At 40.0% G+C, this 18,934-nt stretch overlaps 1 protein-coding gene across 3 annotated transcripts in view; it reads right to left on the minus strand.

Annotated features, from left to right (window-relative positions):
• Positions 1-2,824: 2,824 nt before the first annotated feature.
• Positions 2,825-18,934, minus strand: part of LOC110955872 (ATP-binding cassette sub-family G member 4-like) — a 36,783-nt gene continuing 20,673 nt past the window's right edge. For 2 of the 3 annotated variants that reach the window (XM_051958113.1, XM_022201016.2), the window contains exons 3-15: positions 15,420-15,537; positions 15,082-15,214; positions 14,862-14,912; positions 13,717-13,862; positions 12,315-12,438; positions 11,637-11,751; positions 11,387-11,529; positions 9,661-9,759; positions 9,378-9,546; positions 9,123-9,223; positions 7,103-7,261; positions 6,895-7,013; positions 2,825-4,338 (exon numbers count right to left, since the gene is read on the minus strand). In XM_051958113.1, coding sequence (XP_051814073.1) covers positions 4,113-4,338; positions 6,895-7,013; positions 7,103-7,261; positions 9,123-9,223; positions 9,378-9,546; positions 9,661-9,759; positions 11,387-11,529; positions 11,637-11,751; positions 12,315-12,438; positions 13,717-13,862; positions 14,862-14,912; positions 15,082-15,214; positions 15,420-15,537 — 1,703 coding nt within the window. In that variant the 3' untranslated portion in view covers positions 2,825-4,112. The remainder of the gene's footprint in view (positions 4,339-6,894; positions 7,014-7,102; positions 7,262-9,122; positions 9,224-9,377; positions 9,547-9,660; positions 9,760-11,386; positions 11,530-11,636; positions 11,752-12,314; positions 12,439-13,716; positions 13,863-14,861; positions 14,913-15,081; positions 15,215-15,419; positions 15,538-18,934) is intronic. The other variant, XM_051958114.1, reaches the window with a different exon arrangement.

Here is an 18,934-nt window from a genome sequence, read left to right on the forward strand (position 1 = left end):
ATCTTATGTCTCTATAACCTTTCTCAGGGAAGTTTCCCTAATCTAGTCCACATATTCAAAGTTCCCCGGGTATCTTACTCAGTGTACAGCTGGAATCTGGGGTGAGATTATTACCTCCAGCAATTAAACCACTCTGAAGCTGGATTAGAATGTTCATCTTCATTGTCAGTATTCTTAACACTGACAGACTGGTACCTTGTCAAGATTCTGTCTGCAGTTTTCATGAAGATAATCTAAGTGGAGCTGAGACATGCAGAGTGTTTAGCATTAGTAGCTGAAGTAGTTCTTCTCTTCTTTATGCTGTTGATGTGGTTCTGCTGGTCTCAGCAGACCATGACCTGCTGTAGATGGTGGAACAGTTTCCCAGAATGACAGTCGGCACCCCAGAGTCTGGTGGAAAACAGCTACCTTCGCTTTTTGGGTGGGGAGAGAGTCACAGCTTTAGGGTAAGCGTAAGGGAAGGGTAGGGTGGATTGGTGTTGCATTGGCAGTGAGGTTGGATGCTTTACAAGACAACTGTCAAAAGGCGTCTGTGTCTGAATTTGGAGCTTTGTAGCTGCCAACACTCACCTCTTGTTATGGGTGAAAGACTTGGCTCTCAAATGGAAGAGCGAGTTAACTTTGCAGGATAGCTGAGCTCACAAAGGGGCCACATACTGCTGGTATGATCTGAGTGCACCAGGACAATAAATAGTGACTGGATGTAACTGTTTGTTATGAAGACTTGCAATTTTAGCATATACACACGTGGACAAAATTGTTGGTACCCCTCAGTTAAAGAAGGAAAAACCCACAATTCTCACTGAAATCACTTGAAACTCACAAAAGTAACAATAAATAAAAATTTATTGAAAATTAAATAATCAAAATCAGCCATCACTTTTGAATTGTTGATTAACATAATTATTTAAAAAAACAAACTAATGAAATAGGGCTGGACAAAAATGATGGTACCCATAACTTAATATTTTGTTGCACAACCTTTTGAGGCAATCACTGCAATTAAACGATTTCTGTATTTGTCAATGAGCGTTCTGCAGCTGTCAACAGGTATTTTGGCCCACTCCTCATGAGCAAACAGCTCCAGTTGTCTCAGGTTTGATGGGTGTCTTCTCCAAATGGCATGTTTCAGCTCCTTCCACATATGTTCAATGGGATTCAGATCTGGGCTCATAGAAGGCCACTTTAGAATAGTCCAACGCTTTTCTCTCAGCCATTCTTGGGTGTTTTTGGCTGTGTGTTTTGGATCGTTGTCCTGTTGGAAGACCCATGACCTGCGACTGAGACCAAGCTTTCTGACACTAGGCAGCACATTTCTCTCCAGAATGCCTTGATAGTCTTCAGATTTCATCGTACCTTGCACACTTTCAAGACACCCTGTGCCAGATGCAGCAAAGCAGCCCCAAAACATTACTGAGCCTCCTCCATGTTTCACCGTAGGGACAGTGTTCTTTTCTTCGTATGCTTGGTTTTTGAGTCTATGAACATAGAGTTGATGTGCCTTACCAAAAAGCTCCAGTTTGGTCTCATCTGTCCAAAGGACATTCTCCCAGAAGCTTTGTGGCTTGTCAACATGCATTTTTGCAAATTCCAGTCTGGCTTTTTTATGAGTTTTTTTCAGCAGTGGTGTCCTCCTTGGTCGTCTCCCATGAAGTCCACTTTGGCTCAAACAACGACGAATGGTGCGATCTGACACTGATGTACCTTGGCCTTGGAGTTCACCTTTAATTTCTTTGGAGGTTGCTCTGGGCTCTTTGGATACAATTCCAACGATCCGTCTCTTCAATTTGTCATCAATTTTCCTCTTGCGGCCACGTCCAGGGAGGTTGGCTACTGTCCCGTGGGTCTTGAACTTCTGAATAATATGAGCCACTGTTGTCACAGGAACTTCAAGCTGTTTAGAGATGGTCTTATAGCCTTTACCTTTAAGATGTTTGTCTATAATTTTTTTTCGGATGTCCTGGGACAATTCTCTCCTTTGCTTTCTGTTGTCCATGTTCAGTGTGGTACACACCTTTTCACCAAACAGCAGGGTGACTACTTGTCTCCCTTTAAATAGGCAGACTGACTGATTATGAGTTTGGAAACACCTGTGATGTCAATTAAATGACACACCTGAGTTAATCATGTCACTCTGGTCAAATAGTTTTCAATCTTTTATAGAGGTACCATCATTTTTGTCCAGGCCTGTTTCATTAGTTTGTTTTTTTAAATAATTATGTTAATCAACAATTCAAAAGTAATGGCTGTTTTTGATCATTTAATTTTCAATAAATTTTTATTTATTGTTACTTTTGTGAGTTTCAAGTGATTTCAGTGAGAATTGTGGGTTTTTCTTTCTTTAACTGAGGGGTACCAACAATTTTGTCCACGTGTGTATTGCAGCTCTACATTGAAGATGACAATGTTTGACAGACTCTAACTTGATCAGGTTATCATGAAAGAAGAAAAAACCCTTCTTGTTGTCCTCTTAAGAGTTTAACCAACCACTATTGTCGTCTATGAACTGAACTAATCTATGTTGAGACCGGCATCATAGTTTTTTCATGGCTGCTCAGAATTACCACCCTGAAAGACTCAAAAGAGGTTCTACATGGACTGTTGTTGTGTTGAGAACACGGATAAAGGTTCCTGCAGTCGGAAAAGCAGTCGGTTCTTTAGAGACTGGATGTACAGCTCAAACACCTGGTAGTAACTGAGTGGAGCTGGTTGAACAGGTTTAGATAAGTGATTCCTCACGTTTTTCTGTAGAGGCATTCCAGAAGTTTCCAAGTAAAGGACGAGTGTGGTATTTCCTTTAAAGTAATAAACCGAAGTAACGGAATTAGTGAGATGAGTGTTTATTGGAATATCAGTAAGTGTAAATAGCTGTACAGTATTCCTAAGAATATGTTTCAACAGAGAATGAAGTAATGCACATAAAGAGGTCATAACATCAAAAAAGAAAAAGAAACAGTTAATACATTGGAACATACTTCCAGTTACATTGGCTTCTCTTTGGTTGCTCTCTAAGTGCCCAGTATCTTTGTAATGTGCAGAAGCATACAAATATATATATATATATATATATATATATATATATATATATTACATGTATTTCAAATAAAACATGAAACTTTAGATAGCACCAAACATGACTGCATGAGCATGTTGTGTCCTTGTGGTATTACTGGATGTAGAGTGGACACAAAACAATAACCGTACATTAATTTATCTATTCTACTTAAATACATTAATATTATTGCATATGCATAGGGTACTAAAGATAATACAGCACAGTGTGATAATGATTAAGGCTTAAGGATTTTATTGCAACTAAGATTTGAAAGATTTTAGATCATATTAAGGAAGTACAAAAAATACTAAAGTTCTTTAGGAAATCATAGTAAAGCTTAATTTACAACTATCAACATGTTAAAAAGCAATTTTGCTCAACAATGATTTAAAGCAAATGTTTTGGGGCTCCACTGCCACCCGAGTCACATGACAACAAGAATATAGAACAAAAACAAGCTGTTTTCATACAGCAAGCATATAGAATGATCCCGTGATTATCAGTGAAAAACATTCATTTTCACTCTTTCAGGCACAAGACATCACACTTCTTCTCCAGTGCAACAGTTTAGCCTCAGTTTTTTGGCTTAAAGAGTAATGTAAACACTCTGTTTTCTCAAGGGGGCAGTTTTGTGGACAAAGTCCCAACAGAACAGCAGCACAGTGTAGAATAAACATGCATGTCCATTCTGTTACTGCATCACTTCCAGCTTGTTCTCAAAACATCTCTATCTAATGAAGTGTACAGTACATGCTGCTGAATGTGGCTCAGTCTCACCGCTGATGTGTCTCTGTGCACACGAGTTAAGTCTTGATGAGGTAAAACAGGTGAATGTTGATTTGTAAGCTGACTCCTCACTGCTCTGCATCGTCACCTCCACAGCTGCTGGCAGGAGAACAGAATCAAGATATGTATTCTGTCCTTTTAGCAGCAATAAGTAAAATGAAATGAAACAAATTCCCACATGACATGACATGTTCTCTGTGCACAGAAAGAGTTCACGTCTGGAATGACAACAGGTAGGACTGTGAGTTTAGGTAGATGAGCCCAGTGAAACCTATCTCTCAGACTTGACCTTGTAGCGGAGGACGAGGTAAGTGGCCAGTCGTAGGATGATGAAGAAGACACCGAGGACAATGAAATCTATGTAGAGCTTTGCATCTTCCACGTCCAACAGCTGCAGAACTTCTTCAGGCTGTTGGAACTTGCACGCCTTCCCTGGACACTCCAGCTCTGAGCGGTTCATGCCATAGATGGACAGGATCACCCCTTCAAAGCCGTACCTGCAGCAGAGACACAAAGACTGAGGCGGGTTCATAACTGCAAACAACTTCACCTCAGATTCTGTCACAGTAGCTCAGATGGTAACCTTTATGACCTCAAGCAGTTTCTATGTATTTTTTTTTGCTCTTGTCAAACTCTCTTTATTGTGTTAACTTTTCACTGATATAAAGTCATGCACCTCAATGTAAACAATGGGTAGAAGTAGAGAGAAGTGAAAAATACCTTTTGTGCAGCAAAACATAGTTATAAAAAAAGTTAATTATCACTTTATTTATTTTACACAAAAATACAGAAACTGGACAAAACATGTACAACCTTTTCTCAAGTACAATACAGGAGGTCCTCGACTTACATCAGAGTTCTGTTCCTACGGATCGATGTAAGCTGATTTTCACCATAAGTCGGAACTCCAGCAAAAATGTAAACAAAGCCATTCTGTGCATCACTACTGAGGGTTACAACTTGATTGATGTTTCTCGGTGTTTGTCCTTTGTGCCTGGTCCCAGAGCTGGAGGCTTCAGATCTGTGCTTGCTGTCCCACCACCTGGTCCAGTCTCCATCATGTCCACTGTGGGATGCTGCTGCTGACCTTCCTCCAGCCCACTGCTTCCAGCTGCCCATTTCCACCAGTCTACTCTGCATCACCCTCACTACACTTGATATGCTCTTCTACATGCTGTTTGAATTTTACCACCAGCTATATATATATATAGTATATTTAATGCCAGAGCCGTATACCATAACAGTAAACTATGAATCAGTTTCAATGTTAGCTTGTACTTTGTACATATCATCTAGCTTCTCATACATGTATCCAATTGTGTGTTATATGTTCCTTGTTCCCCACCCCTCTCTTCCTCCAGCCCTCTCCACTTCTACCTCTCTTCCTCTACCTCTCTTCCTATACCTCTCCACCCCTCCATCTCTACCTCTACCTTTCTACCTCCTCTGTCCTTCTCAACTCGCCCGGCCAGCAGCAGATGGGTCCCCCACATAAAGAGCTGGGTTCTGCTTGAGGTTTTTTCCCTGTTAAAGGGTGTTTTCCTTGCCACTGTTGCCTTAGGGCTGCTCTGGGGTTCAGGCATATGGGTTCTGTAAAGCGTATTGAGACAATTTGATTGTAATTGGCACTATATAAATAAAATTGAAATGAATTGTTCCGAACATTTCATTATATTTAATTTCTCTTCCATGGAGATGGCTTTCCTTTTCTTCGAAGCATCAGAAAAGTCTGATTTACACTTGGGAGCCATAATGAAGGATAAAAAGTTAGTGAATGTAGCACAATCCAAGATGGCGTACAACGGGCAAATGTAAACAAAGCTCTACAGCACCGCGTGACGACCTATTCATCCGCTCCACTCGCCAACTAGTTCCACGTAACAACAAAATGCTGTAGGTTGAAGACGTTGTAAACTGAGGACCTCCTGTACGTGAAAAAATATATTTTTTAACATACTATAGAAGTTCGTTACTTGCATTTTTACAGCCTATACAAACCAAACGTTTACAGGTTTCTATACACTACTTTGCATATCAACTTGAGAAAGATACTTCACCATGTAGAATGTATCTTCCAACAACTTACTGACAGTTTGCTCCTCTGTTTAGCCTTTCTGAGACATGCTGCATTCATTTTATTGATCACATACGGTATATTTTTTTGTCAGTCTCTCTAATTCGCTTCCATGCTTGTCTACTCTGTGCAAACCGCCTGCATCCTTGACAACAGTTTATTTTAGACACATTTTTTGATTGAGACGTAGAACAATGTTTAAATGAAATATCACAATATCTGCTGAGTCTGTAAAATGTTTACATTCACTGACTCATAAATGGTGTAATTGTGGTGATGTTTTAAATATAACTCAGCAACCTGCTGGGCTTTAAACCTTTTTAGCAACAGGGTTACATATATCTAATGGTTTCATCCTTTGAGGATGATAAATAGTCAAATCTTTCCACTAATACTGGGCCAACGGGTACTGTAGCCGCTAAACAACAGATTCAAGTTATTGTTATTGGGTTACATAAAGCCACTTATTTTGATTGACACTTTGAACGCATTTATCACTAATGATCACATTGTACTCGATCAGTTAAATGCTGAACACAGCTGTATTGTGCTGTGTTGTGCAGGGTCAGCACTCTGACAGTGTGACAGCAGTTTAACCACATCTTCTAAACCATTTCACTGGGAGTGAAATCAAAGTGGACACACCTGTAACATCATGAAAAATACTTCATTTTACAGGTAAACTGTAATAACATCGACAGCACAAACTAATGCATTCACTGTCCACCTTTGTTCTGTTTTTCTTTCTGGACAGATTCTAAATATGCTTGTTTAATTAACCCAGAGGCCGAGTTTGTGTTATGATGCTTTGTTTTCAAGTCTAATCAGCCAATTAAACAAACCATTACACAGAATACAGACAATAACAAACAGTTCAGTCATCTGATGAGCATATAATCCACCCAGCATCCGTACATGTAAACCTAAATATGCACAGTTGTTATGTTTGCCAATGTGACCTGAAGCTTTGTGTACACACCTGACATAAGACACGTAGGAACTCCACTGCAGATATTTGGGGATTGTGTCAAAGTTCACAAAGAATCCAGAGAAGAGCAGCACTGGGATGGCCGTGACAGGTCCAACAAATGTGGCTACCTGTGGGAGGGTGCAGATGTCATGAGCTGTCTCATCCTAGTACAACATGAGCTGACACACCTCACAGTGAACAGTCAAACCAGCAGTACCTGTAGTGAGGTGGAGGCAGCACCAACCAGCAGGCCCAGCGACTGGGCTACCAGCGCAGTACAGGTGGACAGGGCGATGAAGAGCAGGTAGCGGGTGGCCTCAGGAGGCTGCTCTGTCATCCAGTACACTATGCTGCAGTACATGATGGGGCAGATGACCTAAAAAACAAACTTTGATAATTATAATAAACCCCAGAATAAAACATTTGTTCAGTCACATTCAGAGCAAACAGCACTAAAGCTGCAGGCACAATGGAACACACACAACTGTGTTAAATCATCTTTTTATTCCAATACAGGCATGTTAGGAGCAAAATGAACAATCTCAGTGTAGCAGCAAATGAGACATTGATGATTGAGGACACACATGCTGATTGTATTTATTTTTTTGGTCATCTTTAAATCTGATGGTTAAGGTTACTTTGCACTCATTGTTACTTAACTTTGCAAATATGAACTCATAAAACTCCACATTTCATTCTCAGTACTGTCAGATCATAAAAGTTTTGCTCTGTGCACCAAATTATCCTCAGCATGTTTTTGGATTGTGGGAGGAAGTTGGAGAACCCAGAGAAAGCCCACACATGCACAGGGAGAACATGCAAACTCCACACATAGAAACAGCATGCTAATGCTGGGTAGAAGTGACAGTCTCAGTCTTTAGGTTTGATAAATCAAAGACAAATCAAGATTCAACAGACTAGCATATGTTTGGTCAGCCTGTGTCCACTGCAGTCTCAGTTTTCTGTTTTCATCTGACAGTAAAGGAACCTGAGCTCCTGCAGTGGAATGTGTTGTTCACTGTGAGATACTTTTTCTGAGCTTCTGTCAACAGAACCTTCACTCACTGGATGTATTTATTTTTCATATAATTTGGAGCAAAGTCTAGAGATCATTGTGGTAAAAACCCAGGAGTTCTGCAGTTTCAAAAATGTTCAGTGTCACCAACATAGGATCACATCAAAGTCACGGACACAACAGTTTTTCCCCTGAACTCTATCTACATAATCTTGCTGAGTCTGTAGAACATAATAGTCTGGCTGCTCCTCATCATTCTACTATAGGGGGAAAAATGCGTAGCTTAATTTGTATTTCTAAACCAATCATAATCGCTTTGGTTTCCCCTCAAAATAATGACAGATGGAAACCGGTCACTAAAATAGATCATTAACAAAACAGAAAGAAAAAAGAAACGAGCAGGGCTGCCTTACTGCAAGATCTAAAACCTCCGCAAAACTTTACATTTTTATTGCGGAAAGTTGCTGAACTACCACACTGTTGTTTTCTGTAGCGAGGTGGATTCTGAAAACAGTAATAAGCAGATATCAGAAGGAGAGGAGAAAGCTGCCTGAAATAAGCTGCCAATTACAGACTTATATCCAGTGAGTCATATAGGATGTCATTTACCTCATGGGTTCTGCACAACGTCTTGAGACAATCTGAATTGTAACTGGTGCTTTGTAAATAAAACTTTGCCTTCCAGCTAGAAGATCCCTTGTTTGCGTCCCTGCTGGGATCTTTCTGTGTGGAGTTTGCATGTTCTCCTTGTGCATGCATCGTTTTTTTTCTCCGGCTTCCTCTCACCGTCCAAAAACATTCTGAGGTTAACTGGTGATTCTAAATTGTCCGGAGGTGTGAGTATGCTTGTTTGTCTCTATGTTGTATAGTTAATGGATGGTTGACTTGAACTGAATTTACTCCACTGCTGGCACATGACTGGATAATTGATAACTCCATGAATAAGCAGGTGCGCAGGTGTTTCTGGTACAGTGGCCAGTGAGTGTAAGCAAATATCGGTAACCACTGACAGCTGATTGAAAATTGCCGAACAGTCAGCACAGGACAAACACCGTAGACACACTGGTGAAACACGAGCTACTCCAACAAACTGATCACACCTTCAACTAACACTAGAGTGCAGTGGTGTGTAGCTATGTAGTTATATTTTGATAAGTGCTACAGAGCTGTCAGCACCCAGGTGAGCCAACCCACCCATCCAGTTCCAACACCAGCAGCTCACCTGGAATGGGATATCAGCCATGGTCTTGGCCAGGTAGTAGGCTTTCAGACTGTACCAGTAGTTAAGGTGCTCCCTCAGAAACACAGACATCTCCAGAGGAACTGCCAGATGGAGCATTATGTGTTTACATACAGGACAAAAATCAATATCAACTCAGACATTATGGGATGCTAAAATTGGACCTCATTGATTAACACTGTGAACAATAAACAGGATGTGAATATGAGTCTCTGTTCTCCTCTTGGTTGTACTCACAGGTTAACACAGTTGGCATGAGCGCTCCAAACATGAGGAAGAGCATAGAGAAGAAGAGAAATCCAGTGTTGTTAAACACCTTGCTGGCATCATTGCCAATGTTCAGATAGAGCAAACCTATTAACACACCTATGGCGATGTGGGACGTCAATCGGAGGTGAGTCAAAACCTGGAGACAAAATGACAGCAGAAGAAAACATCCAGTCTCAGACACAAATGATACATGAAAAGACTTAATGTGATCGGTACGCGGTGATCGTGTTTTGAACGCATCACCACCCACCTGGTCTCGACATATAGTAATGAAGGTTCTCTTGAAGAGGATACAGAACTGAGTTAGTGTGCTTGTGGCAAAAGTATGGCTCTCCACGTGCCCGGCATCCTGGAGAAATCAGAGGAAAATCAACTCAGCTCAAAATTACAGCACAACATTCTGCTGCCAAGATCAGGCTAACTGGACAAAATGATTTGATCTAGAAACCAACCACTCCAACCACTTTCCCACAGTGGGAAACACCATGATCATGTTTGGTGTGCATCATTTAGTTTGTGGTGATTCTATCAAATACCTGGAAATAAAAGCTGACATGTTGATCTCTTGTCTCATATTCATGTTTTCATTTCAAACCCAAATGTTTTCAGTCTACTGCAAAATTAAAGGAATTGGCTTCACTGGTCCAATACTTTTGGAGGGGAGTGTATTTGATAGACTTTAGGTTCTCAAATGTCAGAATTTGATGATTATCCTTCTTTTACATCGAGTCCTTTTAACCCTTAGATGCACAACATGGATCAAAAGCGACCCAAATCCAATGGAAAATGGGTATGTCCTGACCCACACCGAACATCAAAGCGTTAAGATCTTTGGCTTTTAGAATGTGGAGGACAAAACAAGCTAACTGTTGTAAAATGTGATGGACATTTTCATTTTTTAATTGTTTTTGGACCAAACCATTCATTGATCAATCAAACAAATATCAGCTAAAAACAACCCCCTTTTTGTTCTTCCTGATCCTGTGCTGTATACACCTGATCCAGTTTCCACTCTATTTCAGAGCTCCATGCACTGTCCCTTTAGAAACCCTCAGTCTAGCCATGATTTGACATTTAGAAAAGCTCCTCTCTGCTCAGAATAACAATCGAATTTCTGGCACTTTAACCTATTCTGATGCCATGTTTCTCACTATCACAATACTGTTTAGTCAGCAATGATCTGCTGGAAGCTTGACATAAAGCCATATTTCTAACAGGAGAACAACGGTTGTGGGCTGATTTAGTTGAACAAGCCTCTGATCAGTCAATAAATCTACCTGAGAGTCATCTGCTTCAATGGGAGGACATAATTCAAGAAAATCAGACCTTTGCACAAAGAAGTTAACATGGTGCTGCCATTAATCTGCTATAGTCTGATTGCTGACAAAGAAACAGAGCAGAGTCTGAAATATTTCTTGAGTTTTAATATGATCTCAGACTTTTGGACCCCACTATATGAAGCTACTACCAGTAGATTAACTTCACTTAAAACAATGACATAAAGAGCTGACTTGGGCAGACAGGAAAATCCATCTACCAGCACCACTATTTCTTGACTGAGTTATTTTTTAGATTCTCTGAGTGTTCTGCCAAGAAAAGATTTGGCAGAGAACCTCCTACAAAACTGCAATAGAGTGGTATCAGTGTAACTCTTGGAAGGAAGTTGAAATGCATTTAGACAATTTCAAACTAGACCTTTAATGTAAAGCACCATAAATTACATCCACTATCCTTAAGAGTGTCATGGGGGTGCTGAAGCCTTCCAGCTAATACAGGAGTGACAGGTGGGTTAGATGCTGGACAGGTTTCCAGTCAGTAACAGAGATGGTTTAGTATGCACCATGTCTAACATCAACTGAAGTAGAATCTATTTAAACTTGGCTCTGATATAGGTAAGGACCTCCTTCATAACAGAAAAGATGAACAGAAATAGAATGAGCAACGCCCAGCACATCAACACATTAAGTCCGACGCACCATGGGGCACTTTGTTGCACAGACTGACTGGCCATTGGTGTCGCACTGATTCTTCTTCTCCTCTACTGCACACATTCCACCCTGGACTGCCTCAAACAGCACAGGGTTCAGGTCTCCATATTCTCCTGATGCTACTTCAATGACTGAATCAGGGAGAAAAGCAGAGAGACAGGAAAATATGGCTTGATTTGAAAATGCTTTTAGACTGTTCTCGGCCAATTGTGAGAAACAGAAATAAATGTGAACGTACTGAAGTCTGCAGGGTTGTGGTAGGTAGGACAGTAGAGGCCCAGAGTCTTCAGATAGGGGATGAGGTATGGGACTGTGCCTTTGTAGATGCACTGTCCTTGGCTGAGGATGTAGAGCTATGGAGGAACACCACAGTCAATGCTTACAAGACTAAACTTCATAGAAACTCACAGCTAATGCACATGCACACACACCAGTTTCTCATAAAATTATCTATCCATCCACCCATCCATCCACCCACCCACCCATCCACCAAACCACCCACCCATCCACCAAACCACCCATCCACCCACCCAACCATCCATCCATCCACCCAACCATCCACCAAACCACCCACCCATCCACCAAACCACCCATCCACCCACCCAACCATCCATCCATCCACCCAACCATCCATCCACCCACCCACCCACCCATCCACCCATCCATCCATCCACCCATCCACCCATCCATCCATCCATCCATCCACCCATCCACCCATCCACCCATCCATCCATCCACCCATCCACCCAACCATCCACCCATCCACCCAACCATCCATCCACCCAACCATCCATCCACCCATCCACCCACCCATCCACCCATCCATCCACCCATCCATCCACCCACCCACCCACCCATCCACCCATCCATCCATCCACCCATCCACCCATCCATCCATCCATCCATCCATCCACACCTTGTCAAACATCTCAAACAGTTTGGCACTTGGCTGGTGAATGGTGCAGATGATGGTACGTCCTCCCAGTGCCAGGGAACGCATTAGAGAGACCACCTGGTAGCACGACACACTGTCTAAACCACTGAAAACACAAAGACAAAATACTTGAGCTGCTGTGAAGTCATTTGAAAATAACAACCCATCTACCTGTTTGATCTGTATGGAGAATTAAGTGTAATAACGAAAACAACACTGTCTCTTGGAGTCTTCACTGAAAGTCAACTAACCTTTTAACCAAGCATGGCAAAAATTAATTACCAGGCCATCTAACTCTACAAGGACTAGAACTGCTGTAACATTGTCATGACTCCTTTTTGTTGCAACAAATACCTCTGAGTTGCAGCTGAAGATTTTTACAACATGTCCACTAACATCTGTGTCACTGAGTCATAATGGGGCTGTTATTAACTCTGTAATTTACAGTTTTGGTTTGACAGAAGTAATAATGTCCATTTCTGTTGGAGTTTGTCAGCTCTCACTGTGGCCTGGTGATAATGATATACAGACTTATTGTGTAGAGCAGTTACTGACTAAATTTGTTTCCTCAGGTGTACAATTAAAAAATATATATTTGAGTTTAATGGATTAAATTTAGTGATAGGCAGCCATTTTTAATAGACAGGGTAGTAATTGATCCTCACTTCTTTCTATTCCAAATAAATATGCCTAATCTGAGGAAATCTGATGAAAAATTGTTTGATCCTGTCTCACTAAATATTATGTTACCAATATGTTATCATGACCAAACCCATCAAGTCTTAATAAACCTGGCTTAGTTTGATGTTTACTGCAGCAAATCACCACTTTAGTCATTACAAGAACTTTCATGAGAGAAACTTCTGGATCTCTGCTAAGCTGTTAAAAATATTGTTCTTCTTTCTTGAAAGAGTTAAAAAAAATGCTGGGATCCCAGAGTGCCCAGCTGCCCTCATTTCTAGATGGTACCACTATCATTAAGAGGATAACTGCACCATATGTCTAAATGTCACAAGACTAATTCTCATTACAGATATGGAGTCAGATGTGCTGTCTGGACTGAGTCTGCCTTTGGCTTCATCACAATTTTCTCTTTTCTACAACAAAAGAATTACAAATTTCAGTCCCAAAGTTCACATTGGAAATCATACATTACCAATAAAAAATAATAAAAAATAATAAACTTTTCAAAGTATAATGCTAGTAGAACTAGAAAACATAACTCTTAAAGTATTTGTATTGTACTCACATCCAAACTGAGACACACTGTCTCCTCTGGCTATACCTGCAGTAACCTACTGACTTTAGATTGAGTGGAGTTAATTGGAGTTTAATCCGAGTCTTAAATTTGCATTGAATCAACAACACTGACTGTCTGACTTACCTGGTGGGTTCATCAAAGAACATGACTGGAGGATTGTTGACCAGTTCGAGGGCAATGGCCAGACGTTTACACTGGCCGCCAGACAGTGAGCTGGTACGAGTGTGAGCACAGTCAAGGAGCCCTAAAGCAGTCAGAATCTCATTCACCTGAGCCGTGAACAGAAGAGGGAAAAAGACAGCTCAGTTCATCAGTTAGCAAATGAAAAATGGTCCTGCGACATTTATATCTATCGACACTTGAAACATGACTGATTGAAATGCAATGGCAAACACAACTGCTAGCTATAGTAAATGTCCTTTGACAAATTAGTCATTCCTAGTGAAGATATTTATTCCACTTTATCATATGTCAGCTTTCCTAAGATAGGACAGGCAGATCATGCTGCCCTCTCGGTGTGACCCACACTCATCTTCATGGCCGTTTCCTTTGTTTCTTTTTCTTTGCAACAAAACACCAGACAGCCAGTATCATGTACGCCACTTTGGAATGCTGCTGCTTCTTTACATTGTTTTTTCCAGAAGTCTGTCCCTGGCTCCTCCTTCCCAGCAACAAGATTGGAAGCTATGGTTGGTCAGGGAAGAACGTGGTCTGTCATTTCTGTCTCAGTGCCACAGGAATGTATGACACTGTCGTCACCCACAACCACCTTCTCAGACACAACTACTGTGTAGTTTGATCATAAGTTTGTGTTAATGGTGTAATGAGTGAAAGCATGTTTCTGTCACTTCTTTAAAGCCATACACTTCCAGTTTTAGATTATCATATCTGTTCTGCTCTCATGGTTTGGATGCATTTGTTTTGGACAAAGCATCTGTCACATATGATAAGAATATTGGAAAAATCAATTCTTAAACAATACCTCAGGTAGCTGATAATGCAACTCACAAAGACCACTGTCAGTTGTCTGACCGACAAGAGCTAAGTGCCGGCAACTTTGGCACATTTCATTTAAAGTGGTTTGATGTGTCAACAGAACGGAGTGTGTCAACAGAAATTGGGCATACGTCCATGTTCACTGGGACAGGGAAGGATAAGCATGGCTTACGTGTGTCTGAGGTCATGGTTTGGTATTCAAGGACTACTCTTACTATCATTTCCTTTTTGCTGTGTGTGTTAAGTTGTTTGATGTTTTGTGTTTAGCTAACCAGTTCTTTCTTCACATCCATAGTTTCATCCAGCTTTAAGTTGGCTGAAACCTGCAGAAAAGAGAAAAAAATGTGCCATAATCATGTGATAGAAAAGCTACTGAACATCTGAGCAGGAAGAATTTCAAAATAACACACAACCAATTCTACAACGACTACAGGACGTTTCAAAATCAAAGCATCTTGTGAGCCTGAGTTGAAGTATTGAGTAGCAGCTCACCATCATGGCCTCCCTGGCAGTGAGGTGTGGCAGCAGCATGTCTTCCTGCATGATGTAGCAGGACATTTTCCTGAATGTCCTCAGGTCCCTGGGTTTCCCATTTACCAGGATCTGACCCTTCATCCCTGATTCCCTGAGCAGCATCAAGCACAAACACCTCACAGTTTAATGGGAAACATGAACACATGATACACACACACGGGCTGCTACACCGGTCGTACGGCTCTGTGTTAGCAATGCCATATGTTTGCACCAGGAACCTCTAATTTGTCTCATAACTTTGAACACATAACTTCAGTTCTTCCACCTTTAGTATGAGCGAATCTTTGCTCTCTCACCTGTATCCAGCTAGAATGTTCATTAAGGTGGACTTCCCAGCCCCTGACGGCCCCATGATTCCTATCAGCTCTCTACTGCAGAACCTTCCAGACAGGCACTTCAATAAGGCTTTGAAACCTGGAAACGACAAAGCAGTCATTCATGACACTGAACAAGAAGACCAAGGAAAATATTGTATTATTTGACAAGGACTTAGGCAATGCCAGCAAAATAAATACACTTACTTTAGGGCTAATTCTGAGACTGTCATTTTGGATAAAAACATCCAGTGGTAAATAAAATATAACAAATCTGAATGATTAACCCTCAACACTTAATATACAAATCAAAATGAAAGAAACAATAAAGATAACTGTCACCTGAAATGGTATTTTTACATCAAGCTTAATGTAATGAGATTCATGATTAACAGTAAAACTGATGTCACACTGCAAAAACTCTAAATCTTACCAAGTTTATTTCTCTTATTTTTAGTCAAAATGTCTCATCCCACTTGATTTAAGATAAATTCACTTAACAAGTGACATTTCATCAAGACAGAGGGACTTGTTTTAAGACAATGTATCTTAAACATCTTGTGAAGTCAAACAATCTTGAAATTATCTTGTTTTAGCCCTTATGTCGTCCTGCAGGTCAAATTGACCTGTTTTAAAGTTTAAAAATGTGAAAAAAATCTATATATTTTCACAGTGAAAACTTCCACATTTTCAAATTTTTTTGGGAAATTTTTGAACATTTTTTTGGGGAAAGAAACAAATGTTAAAAGGGTTTCTTTATGAACATTCGGGGGAAAAAATCGGGTTGATTTTTTCCCAAATGTTCTTAAAGAAAATAGTTTTACTGATTTATATGGAATCATTTTAGATAGTTTTAGGATATTTTTTGGAAAATCTTTTATTCATTTGTGGAAAATATTTACAATTTTAATATTTTTTAAATTATTATTTCTTGCCAAATTTGGGGACTTTTTTTAAAATAAAACTTTTAAGGGAAACTTTTAAGGAATTTTCTTCCTGAAGATTTTGCAAATTTTATTAGTTTGAGGGAAAATTTTGCTGATTTTTTAAAAAAAATTTTCAGACAAGCCAACAATATTTTTTGGTGCCATAAATGAGGACAACAGGAGGGTTAAGACACCTAAGGTTGACAATCCTGGTAAAATAAAGTTTAAAAAAGTTTCCCAGCTAATTGTAAGATTCTAAATATCATATCTTATTTCTAGAAATCTTACCAAAACATTTTTCACTTGTTCTATTGGCAGATTTTTTCACGTATTTCAAAGTAAAAGTTCTTTGAAATAAGTTTTTTTTCTTGTTTTGAGAGGAGCATTTTTTCCAGTGCATCACAATGCAGTCTGCTCCAGAGTTGCAGATAGTAAAATTTAACTGTTTTTGGCAGATGACACATCAGCTGTGCACATATTGATCAAGATAACATATAATTAAACATTAGCAACAGTAGCAACAGGATTCCCCAAACCGTGTCTGATATCGTCAGGTGTCTCTCTGGTAAGGAGTGCTTTAGTAGACCTAGATCCTAGAACTGGACTCATCAAACTTAGAATGTTATGATGTATCAAACCTGTTTTGCTGAGTACCCACTCTCTGCTTTTTTGATATATGCAAGAAAAATTGAGTTTTAAGTACAAAAGTTTTAGAAATGCCATAACAATCCAGCTGCAGAATTTCCTCTCAGTCAAATGAGAAAAGAGCTGGTCTCTGCTTTAGTCGATGAGTAGTTACACTACATATCCCATTACGGTATCAAATGCTGCACTTAAGTCTAACAGCATTAACACAGAGTTCTCATCTGCATCAGCTTTCAACATGGAAATATTGTTTACAATCTTTGAGAGCAGCAGTATCACTACAATGCTGTACAAAATGCAGAAAACAAAATTTAAAAAATACAGACTTCAGGTCAAAATCCAAGGGTCATGCACTAACAGCTGTGCTACCACACATAAAATGTGTGTGTGTGTGTGTGTGTGTGTGTGTGTGTGTGTGTGTGTGTGTGTGTGTGTGTGTGTGTGTGTGTGTGTGTGTGTGTGTGTGTTTTTTAAAAATTGCCTACAGCAGACAGATCTTCTGGAAAAGAGTCAGTCCAACATCAGCAAGCAGCACTTTGTCCTTAAACAGCTCGGTTCAGTCCACATGGTTCTTGATTTGTGTATCATTCACCTCATGTCTGTCCTCAGTAAAACAAAAGTGTGTTTCTGAATTTTGATCGGCTGACTGAGCTCAGGTCTCATTTGAAGACACTTCTGGCTGGAAATTTGACAACACAGACAATCAGTATTCACAAAAACAATAGCTTTTTACCTATAAGGAATTGCTAATTCAAATTAGGTTTAAAACTAAAAAAGAAGTATGTTTAACATGCATGAATTTTATCATCATTAATTCTTTATTTTACCCGGTAGGATCAGTTGAGAACAATTTCTCATTTACAGCAATGACCTGGCAAGAGGCCCCAGCAGGAAGAAAGATAACAAGCAAACATGTACAAAAAGGGCACACAAGTGTTTAAACAGAAGCTAAAAACAATCTAGATTAATGCTAGCAGTTCAGTGAAAACAGTCAGCATGTGCAGCAGTCAGCTAGAGTCTGCTGCAGCTTCTGCTGAAACATGTAAAGTGAAGGAAGAGATGACAGTCTGAGAGATTTTTGGAGGGAATTCCAATCGACTGCTGCAGCAAAAAAAAAAAAAAAAAAAAGAATTCTGGCCGAAGACAGTGTGAACCTTACAGGGCTCCAGACTGCGACTAAATGGTCGCATTTTGCGACCAAAATTTGAGTGAGTGCGAGTAAATGTTTCATCTACTCGCGCATGTGTGATCAGTAAATTTGCCGACTTTTTAAATTACTATTGAATATTTTTTGTTGCCGACAAACTTCTGCTCCACACTTCAGCCCAGTATACAGTAATGTACAAAGACCTTTATAAGAGTAATTTACACGTGATTCGGTATAAATACATAACATGCAAATGCATAACACATGCCTGTACTCAGCACAAGCTCTTTTTTATTACAGATTTCATCCGTCGGGTATTATACGTAAACTGAGCAGCCTTGGTGGAGTACTGCACTCTCTGAGTGATATTCTTGTTATGTTGTGTCAACTGCTGCATAATAAAATGTGAATTGAAAACATAGTTTCTGTTTTAATGTGCAAGTATTTATCAGTAATATAGTGAAAATGAGAGGAAATGTGAATATTTACTTTGCAAATTGATTTTGGTGTGCGCCCCTAAATTTTCTGCTTGCGCTCCTAAAATTTGAAGTTAGGGGCCACTGTGCTCCTAGGAAAAAAGTTAGTCTGGAGCCCTGCCTTAGAGATAGAGAGTATTATGAGATCACTGGACCTCAGGTGGTAGTTGTTATGGGAGGGGTGTAGGATGCTGGAGAGGGTTGAATGGGTAAAAGCCACTGAAACTGTATGATGTATGTAACATCTGCACATCTACCTGCTGAAGGTTTATTGGGGCATATAAATGCTGTCACAGACAACAG

Source organism: Acanthochromis polyacanthus, chromosome 13, assembly GCF_021347895.1.
Source record: "Acanthochromis polyacanthus isolate Apoly-LR-REF ecotype Palm Island chromosome 13, KAUST_Apoly_ChrSc, whole genome shotgun sequence".
Classification (NCBI taxonomy): domain Eukaryota; kingdom Metazoa; phylum Chordata; class Actinopteri; family Pomacentridae; genus Acanthochromis; species Acanthochromis polyacanthus.